The 19923-nt window shown below is 38.8% G+C and overlaps 1 protein-coding gene across 1 annotated transcript in view; it reads right to left on the bottom strand.

Annotated features, from left to right (window-relative positions):
* Positions 1-19923, bottom strand: part of LOC138989234 (uncharacterized) — a 95033-nt gene that overhangs the window by 27306 nt on the left and 47804 nt on the right. The window contains exons 3-4 of the mRNA XM_070377148.1: positions 7467-7612; positions 6973-7086 (exon numbers count right to left, since the gene is read on the bottom strand). Coding sequence (XP_070233249.1) covers positions 7011-7086; positions 7467-7612 — 222 coding nt within the window. The 3' untranslated portion in view covers positions 6973-7010. The remainder of the gene's footprint in view (positions 1-6972; positions 7087-7466; positions 7613-19923) is intronic.

Here is a 19923-nt window from a genome sequence, read left to right as displayed (position 1 = left end):
GGGTTTTCCACAGACTGGTATGTGGGGGGTGGTTTCAGGATGATTCAAGGACAGTACTTTTATTGTATATTTTATTTCTATTATTATTACATCAGCCCCACCTCAGATCATCAGGCATTAGATCCCAGAGATTGGGGAGCCCTGTTCTATCACATCAACCCTGCCAAAGATGGCTTGATCTCGGACTTCTAGCCTCCAGAACTGTGAGAAAATAATTTCTTCTGTTTAAACTTCCCAGTCTGTGGTACTTCACTATGGCAACCCTGGCAAACTAATATATCCACTCTCACCCTCAAGCTCAAGAAATCAAGGATCTATACAGTATCATTATAACTTTGACCTTGCTTGAACTTTATAAAAATATTGATAGAAGCACACAGTATGTAACATTTAGCATTTGACTGTTCTTGCTTATAATGTTTTTGAGATTCATCCATGTTGTTGCTGTATTCATGTTTCATTCTTTTTAATGATGAAGAGTTTTCCATAGTATGAATAAATCACAGTGTCTTTATTCATCTTTCAGTGGATGTGGCTATTATAAAATAATGCTTCTGTGAACACTGATGTATGTTCACGTGTGGACATATTTCACTTAGAAAAATACATAGAAGTGGGATTGCTAGATTCTATGATAAATATACTATTAATCTTATGAAATACTGCAAATCTGCTTTCAGGAGTTGGTATCTGTGTCATTTTGCATTCCCATAGGAAGACATAAGAATTACGGTTGTTTCTCATTCTTGTAAACACTAGATGTTTATCAGATATTTTATCTTTATTCTAGTGGGTATGTTGTGACATGTGATTGTGATTTTGATTTGAATCTTTCTGATGAATTGTAATATCAACCATCTTTCATATGCTTATTTGCCAGCCTTGTATCTTGTATTGTGCAGTGTTCAGATTGTGCACCCTTTTTAGATTAGGTTGTTCATTTTCTTATTGATTAGTTTTGAAATTTCTTTATATATTCCATATACAGTTTCTTTAAGAAGGATGGCATTTTTCTTTCTTTCTTTCTTTTTTACAAATGAGTTGGAGAGTACACAGCTGGAAATAGAAATACTACTTATGAGGTAAATGCAGTGATCAAATTAAAATATCTTCTATCTGTCTAAGAAAATGGTTAAAGAGATGAAAAGACATGAATTGGTTTGAGGGATCTTATTAACAATAGGCAAAATCAAAAGGATTTAGTGATTGGAAATGTGGTCAAGTGGGAGAAATAATTGTTGAGGATACTTTTTAAAAAGTATTCATTTATTTTTATTTTTGGCTGTGCTGGGTCTTCATTGCTGCACAGGCTTTTCTGTATTTGCAGAGAACAGGGGCTCCTCTCCAGGTACAGTGCCTGGGCTTCTCATTGTGATGTCTTCTCTTGTTCTGGAGCAGAGGCTTCAGTAGTTTGGACACATGGCTTAGCTGTTCCGTGGCATGTGGGATTTTCCTGAACCAGGGATTGACCCATGGTGGATATTATACCCACCCATTGAGGAATTTAATGTAAAAATTTGGATGGTAGCACCCAAGCACTAACCATGAGCATGCCTGTTTCATGAGTGGTTGATGGATAGCATATGTTTTTGGACATATGGACTTGGTATGTTAGTGAAAATGTGAAATGGGCACTTGAATAGGTATGCCTGAAGCTCAGGTAAGAAGTGGGCATAAAATTCTGAGAACTATTGACATATAAGAGTAAATAAAGCTTTGATGAGAAGAAAAAAAACTAATGCAGTGTTTTTATGTATCATGTGAGGTAGTGATCCAACTGTAATTTTTTTCAAATGAATATCTAATTATTCTGCTTACTAACATAAAGTGTGCTCATTTGCTAAACCATTCTCTCCCCATTGAAGTGAAATACCACCCTTTTCCTATGCGGTGCTCCTATATATTCTGCAATTTTTGTTTTGTTCTGCTAATCAGTTAGTCTGTCCCTATGCTAATAACCAACACTTTTGATTATGCTGACTTTATAACATTTTAATATCTGGCAAGGAATCTCATCATCATTTTTCATGTTTGTACATTTCTTAGCTTCTCATGGACATTTATTCTTCCATATAAAATGTAAGATAATTCAATTTTCTAAGACCATAGAGATTTTAATTGAAAATTCATTAAATATGTCACAATATGGGCAGAATTGACATATTTGTAAAATTAAATCTTCCCTTGCAAGAACCAGGTATGTTTTTCCATTTGTTCAGCCTTGATACAGCCCTTTAATAAAATTCTATGGTTCTTTTTAATAGGCTTTGTAGCTTTCTTATTAAATTTATTTCAAAATATTTTAAAAATGTTGTATTATTGTACATGGCTTCTTTTTCCATTTCTAATTCTATCTGATTATTTCTAGTAAAGAACCACTATTGCTTTTGAAATATTGTGTCTACAGGTTTGTTACCAAATTCCCTTATAATAGTTTTAAAATAGATAGAAATTGGTTTTATATAAGTAGCATTTATCATATTTAGGTGATTTTCTTTTATTTCTATTTTGATTGGAGTTTTAGTAGAAATGACTACTGATTTTAACCTAATGCCTTTTCAGCATCTATTTGAATCATTTTAATCCATTAATATACTGGTGTAATGGGCTTCATTGATGTCTCAGATGGAAGTTATGTTATTTTAAGAACTCTCTTACTGAAAGAGTTCCTGACAGGAAACTATCTTTTCATCTTGGCAGTACTAGCTCATCACTGACACACTACTGGACTTTATTTGCTAGTTTTTTATTAATAATTTTGCATCTGTATTCTTAAGTGACACCACCCTTATGGCAGAAAGTGAAGAGGAACTCAAAAGCCTCTTGATGAAAGTGAAAGTGGAGAGTGAAAAAGTTGGCTTAAAGCTCAATATTCAGAAAACGAAGATCATGGCATCCGGTCCCATCACTTCATGGCAAATAGATGGGGAAACAGTGGAAACAGTGTCAGACTTTATTTTTCTAGGCTCCAAAATCACTACAGATGGTGACTGCAGCCATGAAATTAAAAGACGCTTACTCTTTGGAAGGAAAGTTATGACCAGCCTAGATAGCATATTCAAAAGCAGAGACATTACTTTGCCAACAAAGGTCCGTCTAGTCAAGGCTATGGTTTTTCCTGTGGTCATGTATGGATGTGAGAGTTGGACTGTGAAGAAGGCTGAGCACTGAAGAATTGATGCTTTTGAACTGTGGTGTTGGAGAAGACTCTTGAGAGTCCCTTGGACTGCAAGGAGATCCAACCAGTCCATTCTGAAGGAGATCAGCCCTGTGATTTCTTTGGAAGGAATGATGCTAAAGCTGAAACTCCAGTACTTTGGCCACCTCATGCAAAGAGTTGACTCATTGGAAAAGACTCTGATGCTGGGAGGGATTGGGGGCAGGAGGAGAAGGGGACGACAGAGGATGAGATGGCTGGATGGCATCACTGACTCGATGGACGTGAGTCTGAGTGAACTCCAGGAGTTGGTGATGGACAGGGAGGCCTGGCGTGCTGCGATTCATGGGGTAGCAAAGAGTCAGACACGACTGAGCGACTGATCTGATCTGATCTGATCTGACCTTTACTGTTAACATTATGCCAGGTTCATAAAATATATTAACAAGCTTAGTATAATTTTCTATGATTTGGAATGGTTTAAACAACGTTGAAACTACTTATTCTTCAAATATTTTAAATGTGATAAATGTACTTACGTTTAACTTACATGATAAAAGAGCACGACGGTGAGCTCTAGGTTACACCTGAGAATGCTACTGCTGCTGCTGCTAAGTCACTTCAGTCGTGTCCGACTCTGTGCGACCCCATAGACGGCAGCCCACCAGGCTCCCCCGTCCCTGGGATTCTCCAGGCAAGAACACTGGAGTGGGTTGCCATTTCCTTCTCCAATGCAGGAAAGTGAAAGGTGAAAGTGAAGTCGCTCAGTCGTACACTCTAATGACAGTACAGATGGTCGACGTAGAAAAGAAAATGGATGTGTTAAGTTATATGAAAACCCAAAGTAACTTAACCCCCATCTCTTAGCCCATGATAATGGCTCAGGGTGTGTATTCTTCCATTTCTCCTCAGAAAACTTCTTACGTTTTCTTCCTCCGAAGTGTGCACTTAATGATTCTGCTGAGAAAAAAAAAACAACTTTTCCCATATGACTTTGCAACTCTTCATTCATGAATATCCACAGAATTTGCTTCATTTCCCTTCATTTTCTTTTCCTCCTCACTGCATTAACTAAAACGTGGCTTTTTCTTTCTCTTTTCGTTTTTTTTGTTTTGTTTTGTTTTGCCTGAGCTGTGTAGCAGGTGGGACCTAAGTTCCCTGGCCAGGGATGGAACCTGTGCCCTCTGCAGCGGAAGTGTAGAGTCCTAACCACTGGAAAGCCAGGGAAGTCCAAAACTTGGCTTTTACTTGATAAAAGTTCCTGAAAACTTTTTTTTTCATATTCATATATACACATATTCTTTTTCAGACCCTTTTCTAATACAGGTTACTACAAGATATTGAATATAGTTCCCTGTGCTATACAGTAGGTCCTTATTGGTTACCTATTTTATACATAATATATATATTTTAATTCCAGACTCCTAATTTATCCCTTCCCCGACCTTTCCTCTTTGGTAACCATAAATTTCTTTTCTATGTCTGTGAATCTATTTCTGTTTTGTAAATAAGTTCATTTATATCATCTTCTTAGATTCCACATATAAGCAATATCATATGGTGCTTGTCTCTACGTGACTTACTTCATATGATAATCTCTACTTCCATCCATGTTGCTGCAATGGCATTATTTCTTTCCTTTTTATGGGTGAGTTTGGGGTCCCAAAGACTTGGACACAACTTGGTGACTAAACAACAACAACAACAACAAATATTTCCTTGTGTGTATGTACCACATCTTCTTTTTGCATTCCTCTGTCGGTGGACACTTAGGTCATTTCCATGACTGTTGTAAATAGTGCTGCAATGATCATTGGGGTGCATGCATCTTTTTGAATTAGAGTTTTCTCTAAATAGATGCCCAGGAGTGGAATTTCTGGATCATACAGTAACTCTAGTTTTAGTTTTTTAAGGAACCTCTGTCCTATTCACCACGGTGGCTGCACCAATTTTTATCTTCCCATCAACAGTGTAGGAGTGTTGCCTTTTCTCCACACCCTCTGCAGCAAAGGTTCTGAAAACTCTTGAAAGCAGAGGTTGTCATTCTCTTTTGCTCTCTGTCTCAGCAACAAGTTATAGGGGTGGACAGTATTCCTAAACTACTAAGTTAAAAGTCTTGAAGGTCATGCCACAGTTTGCCATTCTCCTCCCCTCACGGTCATTATCTTATGATGTCACGGCATCAACCGAGGACGGACGTCACACTAGCTCACAATCTTCTTTGTGTCTCCTCAGCATCTTGAGAACACACAGTGCTTATATTCACCAAGTCTCTCTTTCTTCAATTTCTTAACCCCATTTCTATCCACAGTGCTCATCTCCTTACACCTCAATACCCATTTCCATGGCTGCATAATTTCCGTGTGTGTTAGTCGCTCAGTCGTGTCCAACCCTTTGCGACCCCAAGGACTGCAGCCCTCCAGGCTTCTCTGTCCATGGGATTTTCCAGGCAAGAATACTGGAGTGGGTTGCCATTTCCTTCTTCAGCATAATTTCTACCACTATATTAATAACAGGGGCTTCCCTGGTGGCTCAGATGGTAAAGCGTCTTCCTGCAATGCGGGGGACCCGGGTTCGATTCCTGGGTCGGAAAGATACCCTGGAGAAGGCAATGGCACCCCACTCCAGCACTCTTGCCTGGAAAATCCCATGGACAGAGGAGCCTGATAGGGTACAGTCCATGGGGTTGCAAAGAGTCAGACACGACTGAGCGACTTCACTTTCACACTTATAGAGTACTTTATGCCAAGCACTACTCTAAGAGCTTTATGTATATTGGCTCATTCAGTTATAACAAAAATCCTTCAGTGGAGCTTAAAATGTGCTATGAGGAGACTGAGGCACAGGAAAAAAACGTGGCTAACTTGGTTAATATCATATATCCCTAGTAAAGGACAGAGCAGCTATTGAGTCCCAAACAACTTTCTCTTAGCCATTATATTACACTACCATCTCTATAATAACTTCATGTCTTTTACCCAGTTCTATACCGATAGTCCAGATTAACTTTCCCTTTAACCTACTAAATGTCCAGATTTTTTTTTTTTAAGAATCCTTTGCTCTATCAGCCTCCTTCTGACTTCACTTTCTTCCTTCCTGTTTGCCTCCAGTGCTGTTGTCATTCACTTCAACTTTACTTTCTCAAGCCTCCCTAGTTTTTTAAAGATCTCTTCTTCATACCATAACTTTTTTCCCAAGCCCTCGTATAAGCTTAATTGCTTGTTTTTACTCTCAAGTTGGCAATCAATCATTGCTGTATGAAACGACAAACGCATGTTGGCTGACTCCTCGCTATAAATGCAAAAGCCACAGACCCAGTTGAGCACTTCCTCTGCTCTGCAATTCTTTCCCTTCTATCTGCCTGATTCTCTTTCCTATTCTGTAGAGTAACTGTCCCCTCAGCAACTGCTCAATCATTTTATTTCCCTCAGTCTTGCCACTCACCTCCTCAGCAGAAGACTTAATTTCAAATATCATAGGAATGTAGTGGCCATTATGAATAAACTGTTTTAACTTCTCCTTTGCGACCTCAAAATCATTCTACACTTTGTGCCCCCCCGCCCCACTAAACTTTCCTACATGTTTCAGAGGAAGAAGTAGCTCCATTTCTCTCCATTTCTCTTAACTTATAACCTTGAATCCATTCTCTGACTCCTTTAAATTATATGCTCATTAAACACTAACTTTTAAATTTGTGTTTCGGTCAGGATCAACTGTACTATGCTGCAGTGACAAAACCCCTAAACTCAATGACTTGATAAAAACATTTTTTTAAATGTATTCTGTCCACCAAACCTACTGTGGGTCTGGGTTACCTTTAGGGCAATTGTCGTTGATATGGTGACTCTTGAATTCAGGCAGCCATAATCTTGTGGTTCCTCATGTCAACAGACGGCCCCCTGGGTTTCCATGACAGGGGAAGAGAGACACTGGAAGAATAACACAGGGGTTTTTCACTGCCAGCCCAGAAGTAACACATTAAACTTCTGTTTACAATATATCGGCCTGACAATTCGTCTGAGCTTGCCTAAAAGCAAAGGAACTGGAAAGGTAGCCTTCCTTGTGCACAGAAAGGAAAAATCTGAAACTAATATGAGAACCATGGAGAACTGTTTCTTTCATCTTTTGTGTTTATCCATCTGTCTCATTTTGCTGAATCTTTTGTCCCTATCACAAGTAGTGCCAAGTCTAAACCATCTTGAAAAGTGCCCACCCACCATTATACCTGCATGCCTTCTCCTTTGTATTCCCAGCATTTCAGCCGCACTGCACTGCCTGATGTCACCCACGTGCCCCTGCATTCACAGACCTCCTTGTCTCTCCTGTGCGATTCCACCATCCACGCATACAGATGCTTCTTCCTGGAACGTGCTTTCTACATCTCTTGCTTCTAGAGTAGCCCTGTTCATTTTTCAGAGCCAGTTCAAATCTTCTTTTCATAGGTCTCCCTAAGTCCTGTAAAGAGAAAGAAGGCTCTCATCTCTGCAGTTTATGAATAACTCTATTTCAACCTGTATCATTGTGTATTGTAATCATTTGCATGATTTCTTGACCTTCCATCTAAACTATGAATAATCATATTTTATTTACCCTGTACTCAGAAACTTGCATGGGCTTCCCTGGTAGCTCAGCTGGTAAGGAATCTGCCTGCAATGTAGGAGATCCTGGTTTGATTCCTGGATCAGGAAGATCCCTGGAGAAGGTGTAGGCTACCCACTCCAGTATTCTTGGGCTTCCCTGGTGGCTCAGACAGTAAAAAAATCTGCCTGCAATGTGGGAGACCTGAGTTTGATCCCTGGGTCGGGAAGATCCCCTGGAGAAGGGAATGGCTACCCACTCCAGTATTCTTGCCTGGAGAATTCCATGGCAGAGGAGCCTGGTGGGCTACAGTCCATGGGGTCACAAAGAGTTGGAGAAGACTGAGAGACTAAGCACAGCACAGCAGAAACTTGCATAGTGGTACCTGGCATGTAGAAGGCTTTCAATAAATGTTTAAATGGCCGAATAAATCAGTAAATACTAAAATTTCTGAAAACTGATACTGGAGGGTGTCTGTTGCAATTTTTGATGTATTATTTATACTAGAATTGTTTCATTTCCAGAGAACATAATAAATAATTATTTTAAAAAATTATTTGATAGCAGAAGTAGAATGAGGCAAAGAATTACTCAGAATATTATAGTGCATCATTTATGCAACATTAAATAAACATAGTGTGACACAAAGTACAGATTAGACAAAGTATCCATTTCAAGGAGCTGAAGTATGTCTCCATATTTATGATACAATGCCTTGCAATAAAGGCTGGGGTACTCTGGTATGTCTCCTATGATTGGTGATAATATTTATAACAGTAATATAAAAGTGAATTTTACTTCTAGTGAAGTATTGATGTTATAAATGAGCATGTCCCCTCCAATATATAATCTTAATGTTGGAAAAGAGTTGACTAATTAATAATTATAATAAGGCTAACCAATTGTTTAAGGAAAGGTCTTTTTAAATATTCTGAAGTAAAGTGAAGTGAAGTGAAGTGAAGTGAAGTCGCTCAGTCGTGTCTGACTCTTTGTGACCCCTTGGACTGTAGCCCACCAGGCTCCTCCGTCCATGGGATTTTCCAGGCAAGAATACTGCAGTGGGTTTAAAATTATAATTATTAGCCAGAGTTCTTGAAATTTAAATTTGAAATAGATGGTAAGACTAGGGTTATGAATAAAGCTAAAATATTGGAAAATTATTTCAACCACTAATTTTGAATATTTCTATAATGCTTATTCACTTGATTATCACAGTCTTCATTTGAATTGCAGGACAAAATTATTATCTTCTGACCCTTTCTTTTGTCTTAAATTATAAGCAAATAGGGGGCTACCCCAATGGCTCATCAAGTAAAGAACCCGCCTGCAAAGTAGGAGACATGGATTCTATCCCCTGGGTCAGGATGATCCCCTGGAGGAGGGCATGGCAACCCACTTCAATATTCTTGCCTGGAGAATCCCATGGACAGAGGAACCTCGCGGGCTACAGTCCATAGGATTGCAAAGAGTTGGACACAACTGAGTGAGTAAGAAGCACATAAGCAAATAGGCAAGAGGATCCTGGCCAAATAAGACACCATTGTTTTATTCACTCATAATAATTCATCCATATGGAATTTAGCCAATGTGGACCTTGCTTCTGTTAGAAAAAACTTTAAAAAATTCTTAATCTAATTGGAGGATAATTACTTTACAATGTTGTGTTGGCTTCTGAGGCACAACAATGTATATCAGCCATAAGTATAAATATATGCCATCCTTCTAGAGCCTCTCTCCCACCCACCCACCCCAGAAAATGCTTTTTAAAATTAAGGTTTTTTCATAAACTGAGCTCATCACAGTCCCCCAAATGGAGACTATTGATTATTAAGCTTGCCATCCTCCTTTTTGTTGACATATCCTGGAACTGGTTGGAGGTAGCTGGGGTAGAGCCAGGAAGCCATCAGGACAGGTAGCTAGGTATGCAAATATTCATCAAAGGCTTGCGGTGAAATGGGAGTCAGGAACCAAAAAGAATCAAGGGGAGATGCCAAGGATCAAAATCAAGCCCTAGGAGACAGAAAAAATTGAAAAGCAAAAAGAAAAAGACCAAGCAAGGAGTCTAGCAAAAACACAGTACAAGAATCAAGAAGGGACAGAGCAGTTAGCTTGGAATGAAGTAGTGCCAGAAGGATAGCTCAAAGAGCAAGGGCCCTTGTTTAGAATTCTGCTGGACATCTCACTCTGCTTCTGCTTTTGTTTATTCTTAATCCTCCCATCCTGGGGCTTTTGATCTCAGGTCTTGAGGGCAAGAAGAACGGCTTCTGACATTTCAACTTTCACAAGCATTTTCTTTCTCTCTAAGAGAAAGTGTAAAGGTCTTAACATTTCAAACTCCAAAGGTAAAAGCATATAACTGAGACCTTTTTTTCTTTTTTTAACACTGAGAAATTGTTTAAAAATTCATACAAGTCTTTTTAGTCCTATACGTTGTTTCAAATTCCATCCTAAAAAAGGAATATATCTATATCTATACATACAAGATATATATCTACACATACATATATATCTATACATACAAGAGGAATATATTTATATCTATACATCTATACATGCTTCCATGGTGGCTCAGCTGGTAAAGAATCCACTTGCAATGCAGGAGACCTGGGTTTGATCCCTGGGTTGGGAAGATGCCCTGGAGAAGGGAAAGGCTACCCACTCCAGTATTCTGGCCTGGAGAATTCCATGGACTGTATAGTCCATGGGATCGCAAAGAGTCAGACATGACTGAGTGACTTTCACTTCACTTGATACATACAAGAGGAATCTATCTATATGTACACACACACACACACACACACATATACATGCTTTTTCTCCCTGGAAGACAGTAATCAAATACTTGTCCATCATTCTATATGTTCTCTTCCTTCTCACTGATTCATTCATCTTCTACTAAGTAGGAATGAGTGGAAAGTATTCAAGTCAACACTTCGCCATTTTGTTTATTTTATAAAAGATTTGATGGTGTGTTAAGAATGTGTAATCAACACAACTCATGGTCATATCTTTCAGTTACTATCCTGTGGCAAAATGAAATTTTGGATTCATTTCCAGGAGGAAACTTGGGCCAAGAATTCTTGCATGGTGGAGGCTTCATGGAATTGTCCTCCTTAGATAACAAAGAAAACCTATCCCAGATAGTGTCTGTGAATGCTTAGAGACAAGTGGGCATCCATTTTTCTCTTGTGTGAAGCTGGCAAATCAAAATCATAATGATTACTATGCTATAGCAGGCGCTGACATAGGTTCTTGTTTAAATCTTCACAATAGGATCCTGACAATTAGGATCCTATTAAGTAGGTATTCTTATATGAATTTAATTCTGCAAAGTGAATCTGAAAGAGCTGGCTTAAAACTGGATATTAAAAAAACCTAAGATCATGGCATCTGGCCCCATTATTTCATATCAAATAGAAGGGGGAAAGGTGGAGGTGGTGACAGATTTCCTCTTCTTGGGCTCTAAAATCACTGTGGGTGGTGACTGCAGCCATGAAATCAGAAGACATTTGCTTCCTGGCAGGAAAGCTATGACAAACCCAGACAGTGTGTTGAAAAGCAGAGACATTAGTCTGCCAACAAATGTCCATATAGTCAAGGCTATGGTTTTCCCAGTGGTCACGTACAGTTGTAAGAACTGGACCATAAAGAAGGTGGAGAACCAAAGAACTGATGCCTTCAAACTGTGGTGCTGGGGAAGAGTCTTGAGAGCTCCTTGGACAACAAAGAGATCAAACCAGGCAATCCTACAGGAAATCAACCTTGAATATTCATTGCAAGGACTGATGCTGAAGCTGAAACTCTAGTTTTTCGGTCATCTGTTGCAAACAACTGACTCATTGGAAAAGTTTGTGATGCTGGGAAAGATTGAGGGCAGAAGAAGGAGAAGGCATCAGAGGATGAGATGGCTGGATGGCATCACCCATGTAATGGACATGAACTTGGGCAAACTTTGGGAGATGATCAGGGACAGTTGGAGACCTGGTGTGCTGCAGTCCATGGAGTTGCAGAGTTGGACAAGACTGGGTGGCTGAACAACAAATAGGCATAACTATCAACATGATTTAAATGCAAGCAGAGGTTCAGAGAGGTTTAAAAGTTTAGTAAAGGTAACAAGGTTAGTGAATGGTGGAATCATAGCCAGTCATAGCCGAACATAGCTCTGGCTCCACTGTTATGATTCTCACCATAGGCAAGATAGACATTTACTCTCAGCTTCAGTTTTTTCAACTGTCAAATAGAAATACCCTGCTACTAATTTAAGACAGATCCTGGCACACAGTCCAAGGTTGTCTCAGATGAGATCTTTGAACTTGTGTGAACATGACAAAGATACTGGCCTGTCTCTTCCAAGAGTGGGGAGAGTAGTATATTCCAACCAATTTCCTCTCTAAGGAAGCACATACGTAAGAGGCTTTAAGAAGTCATGATTAAGAAAACAAAGCTTCCACTTCTTCGTCAGTAAAGTGGAGATGATAATATCTGGTTCATAGGGTCGTTGTGAGGAGTAAATAAGATGATATTTAAAAGTGTCCAGTTCAGAGTTTGCATGTAGTAATTGGTTAAAACATGTTAAAAAGTAGTAATCCTATGGTGATGATAATGACTGATGGTGATGAAAAAACTACATTTCAATCTTGGATTAGAATTATCAGAGGCAATAATGCTATTAACAGATTCTAAAAATATAAAAATGCTTAAGTACGTAGTAGCCCACCAGGCTCCTCTGTACATGGGATTCTCCAGGCAAGAATACTGAAGTGGGTTGCCATTTCCTTCTCCAAGGGATCTACTGGACCAAGGGATAGAACCTGGGTCTCCTGCACTGCAGGCAGATTCTTTACTGTCTGAGCCACCAGGGAATCCCTAGTAACTGTAAGTTACTTTCTAAATACAAGAGTTTTCATTTACCTAACTTCCTGGAGAATTTTGCTTTGTAGGATCTTTTTAAGTAGAGACCACTCCAGATGGATGAAAATTCTTCCTGACTTGTACTCAAGGTGCTTGATTCTGAATGTATGATTAGCCAGCTTTTGGGCCATCTGTGCACGTTTGTCTGAAGGAGTGGAGTCTGGAATTCAAGGATGTCAAGGAACTCAAGGATGTCCCATTCCCACTCTAAGCCATTATCAAATTGGACATATTCACAGAGAACCCCAAAACCCACATCTTTGACCTGGGCATAATTTTGGCCACAAGAGCCACTTAATCTTAATGAAGGCCTTTTAAAATTATTAAAGCAAGTTTAATAGACATAATAGGCAAGTGATTTGGTTGTAATGTATGAAGAACCAAACTAGGCTTTGTTTTTTTCATTTAGACTAGGTGAGCATACCCACAGTGGACATGTGAAATACAGATGAAGTGTATTTTTGATCTTTTCAGGGCTGTGGACCTCCATATGTAAACCAAATAATGTTGGATCAAATGGCCCATTATTTACAACTCGGTTATCACAGAATTAAAGTCTACCTCATATTGTATATCCACAGTTAATAGTGAAATTTCATGGCTTTAATGAATAAGCAAAAGTGAAATATCTTACTATTTCCATAAAAATTCAAATATTATACTCCTACTCAAGTTATTTATTATTATAATGATGCTTTTTATAGAGATCAAGTATGAGTAACCTGAAAAAAAAAACTTAAGCTGTTTCTAAGGGCATAACATTTAGAAACAACATATGGTTCTTGTAGTCAAGAATAGGTTCCTTAAATTAGCCAAAGACATTCACAGAGAGATGAGTTGGAGGAAATAGGATCGTGGGCAAAAGGAAAAAAATCGTCATCACTCTTCTCTCTGCTCTTCATCATCTTTGCCTGGCTGACTGTGGTTTTCATTTTCTACCCTATTCGAAACGTAAAAATAAAACAAGAGTAAGTCTCATAGTGCAAGTTCTTTGAATGCACTTACCTTCTGTTTAGTTACTATTTTAAGTGTTATTAAAATAGAAGAGTACACCATATCAGAAAATGTAATATTCCATTCATTCATTCAGTCAGCAGGCATGGATGCCTTCTCTGTGCCCAGGGCTGCTCCCTAAAGAGCAGCACCTGTTATCTGTTGGCTGTTACAATCCAGATCAAGGGAGAAGGCAGACCTAAACTGGATCCTTTTACTCTCATGTTCTCGACTCTTTTCATATTACTTATCTGTTGAAAATGTTTCAGAGGCTTCCCATGTCAGTAGAATAAAACCCACACGGCTTGCTTTGTTTTATACAGTCCTGTGTGATCATGCCTCTGCTTCTCCAGTGTCAGCTCTTGCTGGAATCACCCACTGGCCTTCCTTCAGCCTCTCACCTTATTTGCCATGCTTTTTCCCATTGCAGGGCTTTACACATATCTCTCCTCTGGAGCATTCACACACACACACACACACACACACACACACACACACACCATAGCTAGCTCCTTTTCATTCTTCAGACTTCAACTTAAATATCACCCCCTGAAGAGACTTTCCTGAGGCCCACATGTAAAATAAGTTACTTCACACGCTTTTTCTTACTCCCTATTTATTTCTATTACTACAATGTATAATCACACCGCTTACTTACACATTTTTATGTGTGCTTCACATAGAAATCACTCACATTACCACCTGAACCATCCTCCCCATCCATCCCCCGCCATGGAAAATTTGTCTTCCATGAAACTGATCCCTGCTGCCAAAAAAGGCTGAAGACACTGGGCTTACTATAACTGGCTTTGTCTGTTTCTCCTTTCAGCTCGATCACTTTTTGTTCTATGCATTTTGAAACTGTTATTAGGTACATACACATTATGTTATGTCTCTTTAGTAAACTGGCTTAGTACTATTATGTAATGTCTATTTTTCTTATTACGAAGTCTTTGTCTGATAATGTAGTAAATTCAGCTTTCTCTTGACTATGAAAATGAAAGTGTTAGTTGCTCAGTCATGTCTGACTCTTTGTGACCCCATGGACTGTAGCCTGCCAGGTTCCTCTGTCCGTGGGATTCTCCAGACAAGGATACTGGAATGGGTTGCCATTTCCTTCTCCAAGGGATCTTCCTATTTTTCTATTCTTTTAGTTTTTGTCATTTTAACTTACCTATGTATTTGTATTTAAAGAGGGTTTCTTATAAATAGCATTTAGTTAGGGCTTGCTTTCTAATTTAATCAGAAAATCTCTTTCAACTTATGTGGTTAACTGGAACTACAGTGTCAGTAAGATAGCTCCCAGCCACATGAGGCTTTGCAGAACTTGATATATCACTGGTCTGAATCGAGATGTAAGTGTAAGATACACATGAAATTTTATAGAATAAAATTAAAAATATCTCATTAACAATTTTATATTGATTATATGTTGAAATAATACTATATTGCATAGATGCTGTTTATATGATTAAAATTAACCGCATATGTTTCTTTTACTTTTTTAACATGAGTACCAGAAAATTTTACATATTCTATTCACATTATAGTTCTAATGGACTACACAGGGTTTAGACCACTTTTATTTAATTGTTAGTATGATTTTATTAAAATCTACCATCTTGCTGTTTGGTTTTTATTTTGTACTCTTTCCCTTTTTCTTCTCTTTCTCTGCCAGCTTTTGAATTAATTTACTATTTCATTTTTATACATTACTGGCTTATTATTTATAATTTTTTAAAAGTTTTAGTGGCTTCCCTAGGGTTACATTGTAATATATTTAATGTACATTAAGGTACATTGCAGTAAGTTATTTACCGTGTGTGTGCTTAGTTGCTTCAGTCATGTTCGACTCTTTGTGACCCCATGGATCATAGCCCACCATGCTCCTCTGCCCATGGCATTTTCCCAGCAAGAATACTGGAGTGGGTTGCCAGGCCCTCCTCCTCCAAGGGATCTTTCTGACCCTGGGATCGAACCCGAGTCTCCTGCGTCTCCTACATTTTCAGGAGGATTCTTCACCACTGAGCCACTGGGGAAGCCTCTTATTTACCACAGGCTCCTTTAAATTATGTTACATTTGTATTATACAGTATAAAAATCCTATAAAAAGATACTTCCAATTCCTCCCTTCTTTTATGTTATTTTGGTCATATATTATACCTTTACATCTGCTATAAACTTGCAAGACATTGCTACTATTTTTGCTTTAACAGTCAATAATTTCTTAAAGCAATTTAAAATAGGGAAATGTCTTTTATATTAACTTCATTTTAACTATTTCTGGAGCCCCCATTTCTTTGCACAGATTTAGGTTTTTGCATGGTATCATTTTCCTTCTACGTGAAAATTTTCCCATAACATGTCTTATAGCACAAGTCTGTTGACAATAATTTCATTCAGCTTTCATTTTTATGAAAAAAACCTTTATTTTCTTTATTTTGCTTTATTTTTCAAAAAAAATTTTTCTAAGTAAATATTCTGGGTTGACAGTTTTTTCCTTTATTACTTTAAAAACGTCAACCCATTGTCTTCTGGCTTGCATAATTTCTGATGCAACGTCTGCTTTAATTATCACCTCTATCCCCCTGTATGCCATGTGTGTTTTATCACTGGATACTCTCAAAGTTGTTTCTTTATTTTCAGTTTTACACATTTTGAATATGATGGGTATAGGGTTTTTTTTTTTAAGTTGGGATTTTTTGGTATTTTCTGAGATTCTTAGCTCTGTGTTTGTCTTCTTTAACTAAGTGTGGCTGTTTTCTTTTCCAAGATGTATTTTATACCATTATCTCATTCTCTTCCTTCTGCAATTCCAGTTACACATATGTTAAACCTCTTGTATATTGCCCTGCAGCTCTTGGATACTATGATTTAATTTTTCCACTCTTTTTTTCTTCTCTTTGTGTTTTAGTCTGGATAATTTTTATTTAACCATTTTCAGATATTACATCAGAAATTATGCAAGCTAAGACAGTGGATTGATATCTTTAAAGTAATAAAGGAAAAAATTGTCAACCCAGAATATTTACAACCCAGATTATTTCCTGTGTTAAGTGAGGAGCACATTGAAGGCATTCTCTATCTCTGTTGCCTTTAAAAAAATCTTCCAGCATTTTATTAGACTGTTTTGTGATTTTAATCTCTGTGCTAAAATTCCCCTTTTGCTCATGTTTGTTGCCCACATTTCATAGTTCAGTTCAGTCGCTCAGTCCTGTCTGACTCTTGGCGATTCCATGGACTGCAGCACACCAGGCTTCCCTGTCCATCACCAACTCCTGGAGCTTGCTCAAACTCGTGTCCATTGAGTCAGTGATGTCATCTAACCATCTCATCCTCTGTTGTCCCATTCTCCTGCCTTCAATCTTTCCCAGCATCAGGTAGTTATTTCATATTTCATAGTAGTTATTTTAAATTCCTTGCATGACTTTCAACCTTTACATCCTATCTGAGCCTAATTCTGTTAATTGCTTTGGCTGTTGAAAATAAGTTGCATTCTCTTCATTTTTTGTGTCTGATAATTTTTACTGAATACTAGACAGTGTATGTGGGGCTTCCCTGGTAGCTTAGCTGGTAAAGAATCCGCTTGTGATGCAGGAGACCTCGGTTCTTCTATTCCTGGGTCAGGAAGATCCCTGGAGAAGAGATAGGCTACTCACTCCAATATTCATGGACTTCCCTGGTGGCTCAGATGGTAAAGAATCTACCTGCAATGTGGGAGACCTGGGTTCGATCCCTGATTTGGGAAGATCCCCTGGAGGAGGGCATGGCAGCCACTCCAGTATTCTTGTCTGGAGAATCCCCATGGACAGAGAAATGTGTTGGGCTAGAGTCCATGGGGTTGCAAAGAGTTGGACATGACTGAACAACTAAGAACAGCACACAGACTGGGTGTGCAGAACAGTAGAAACTGAGGTAGATAATTATTTAAACAGTTGACCTGTGAAAAACAAGGGAATAATGGATGTCAGTCCTCCATACAGTTGAAAATCTAGTTGGTCCTCCATATCTGCATTCATGATTTAACCAATTGCATGCAGATGGTGTAATACTGTAGGATTTGCTATTAAAAATATTCCACGTGTAAGTGGACCTGTACAGTTCAAACCCCTGTTGTCCAAGGGCCAACTGTACATGGAAATAGGCACAGAAGCCTTATTCTAGAGGCTTCCCAGATGGCACAGAATCTAATGGTGGTAAAGAATCTGCCTGCTAATGCAGGAGATGTAGGAGATGCAGTTTTCAGTCCCTGGATCAGAACATCCCCTGGAGGAGGAAATGGCAACTCACTTCAGTATTCTTGCCTGAGAATCCCATGGGCAGAGGAGCCTGGTGGGTTATAGTCCATAGGGCCACAAAGAGTCGGACATGACAGCACACACTCATGCACTTATTCTATAGGATCATGAATTTTGGATGTTGAGCCAATCTAGTCAGAAGTTGAATAGGGTTTTTGGTTTTGCTGTTTCTGTGATAACAATTTTCTTCCCACTGGTTTCAGTTTCCTCTAGCCTTACCTTGTGATTAGAGCTAGAGACTCTGGGCTGAATGGTTTGAATTTTTGTTCCAATGTCCCTGAAATATTCTCAGCTTTTGATCTTTCCTGTGCAACTATGCCACACTGGAGATCTTTCTCCACAATATTGCCTACTCCCCAGTGGTAATCAACCAGTCCATCCTAAAGGAAATCAGTCCTGAGTATTCATCGGAAAGACTGATGCTGAAACTCCAATACTTTGGCCACCTGATGTGAAGAACTGACTTGTTGGAAAAGACCCTGATGCTGGGAAAGATTGAAGGTGAGAGGAGAAGGGGACGACAGAGGATGAGATGGTTGGATGGCATCACCGACTCAATGGACCTGAGTTTGAGTAAACTCTGGGAGATGGAGATGGACAGGCAGGCCTGGCATGCAGCAGTCCATGGGGTCGCAGAGTCAGACACGACTGAGCGACTAAACTGAACTGAATCTACTATTCAGTGTTTGCTATCTGCAGAGAGGGCAGGCATTGTCGCTGTTGTCCTGGTCAGCTCAGTCCTAGCTATGCTCCATGAGCCTGGGTCTTTGTGGTGGGACCTTCTCATGTTCCTGTCCCTCTTCCTTATGACAGCCAAACTCTGCCTTGTATCCTTAGGGGTCTTTTCAGGAGTTTCCAGATTCTCCTGCCCACTCCTCTACCCTCCAGCAATATGATCCTCTAATGGTATCCACCGATCTAGTATCTGTGTCTAAGACTATTTCCTGCCTTTCTCTTGGAAGTAGAGAATATTTTTCGTTTACCCATTCACCAGCCACCGTGGCACTTCACATGTGTCTTGGAAGTATCTGAGTTTGCTGCTTCTACCTCCATGACTTAGGCTCTTATTTCCAGGGGTAAAAGTCTCAGGAGGTGCTTTATACCTCTTTCACAGCAGCTCCCAAACCCCTTCAGTGATCCTGTACCCCTGAAGGAAGCCCTTTCTGGTCTGCTGTCCTGCCCACAATCTTTCTTGTGAGCACCCAGTGCAAACCCATGGAAAAAGGTTTGTGAGTCGGTACAGACTCCTCTTGTGTCTGTGGCTCCCAGGTATCTGTACTGTCATACTAGCCCACAGTCAGCCTTTTTATCAATTTCTTACATTTTTAGCTGCATTCGTCTTACATGGTTCTATGATCCACATCATCTCTTTTTCCTATGCTATGACATTGATAAACCAGTTCTCACGTTCTCTCTCTCCTTGCACAGCATATCTGGTTTTGGATTTCAGACCTCATGGTTGTCCTGTAATCTTAGCTGTCTGATGGATTCAAGAAAACAAATGAATTTGTAACTCATTGTTAAAATGTTTTCTCATTATAATGATAGAAACAGCACTCTTTCCAACTTTTCACAAATGTACCAAGAGAAAGCAGAAGTTTTCTTCATTATTAAAAGTTTTTTTTTTTTTTTCTGGGTATAGAAATACAGGTTAAAATTTTTTATTTATTTTGGTTTCATTTATTTAATGAAGTTCCTCCATTATCTTCTGAACCATATGGTTTCTGATTAGAAGTCTTTTGTCATTTTTAACTTTGTTCCTTTTTTCTAAATTTGAAAAGCAACCATTTATTAAAACCAATACAAAAGAATGAAAAGAGGGAAAAGAGGAGGGTGGAAGAGGTGGAGAGAATGAAGTCTACATCAGATGTCAATTGTGGAAACACATACATTACCTACTTTTAAACATCTGCAGTTAAAAGGCAAATACACACACAAATATATGTGTGTATCACTTATCAAAATAAATCAAAAGCAGACATGTTT

Source organism: Bos mutus, chromosome 9 (assembly GCF_027580195.1).
Source record: "Bos mutus isolate GX-2022 chromosome 9, NWIPB_WYAK_1.1, whole genome shotgun sequence".
Lineage (NCBI taxonomy): Eukaryota > Metazoa > Chordata > Mammalia > Artiodactyla > Bovidae > Bos > Bos mutus.
Note: the sequence above shows the minus strand (reverse complement) of the source record. Positions and strands in the feature narration are given on the sequence as shown.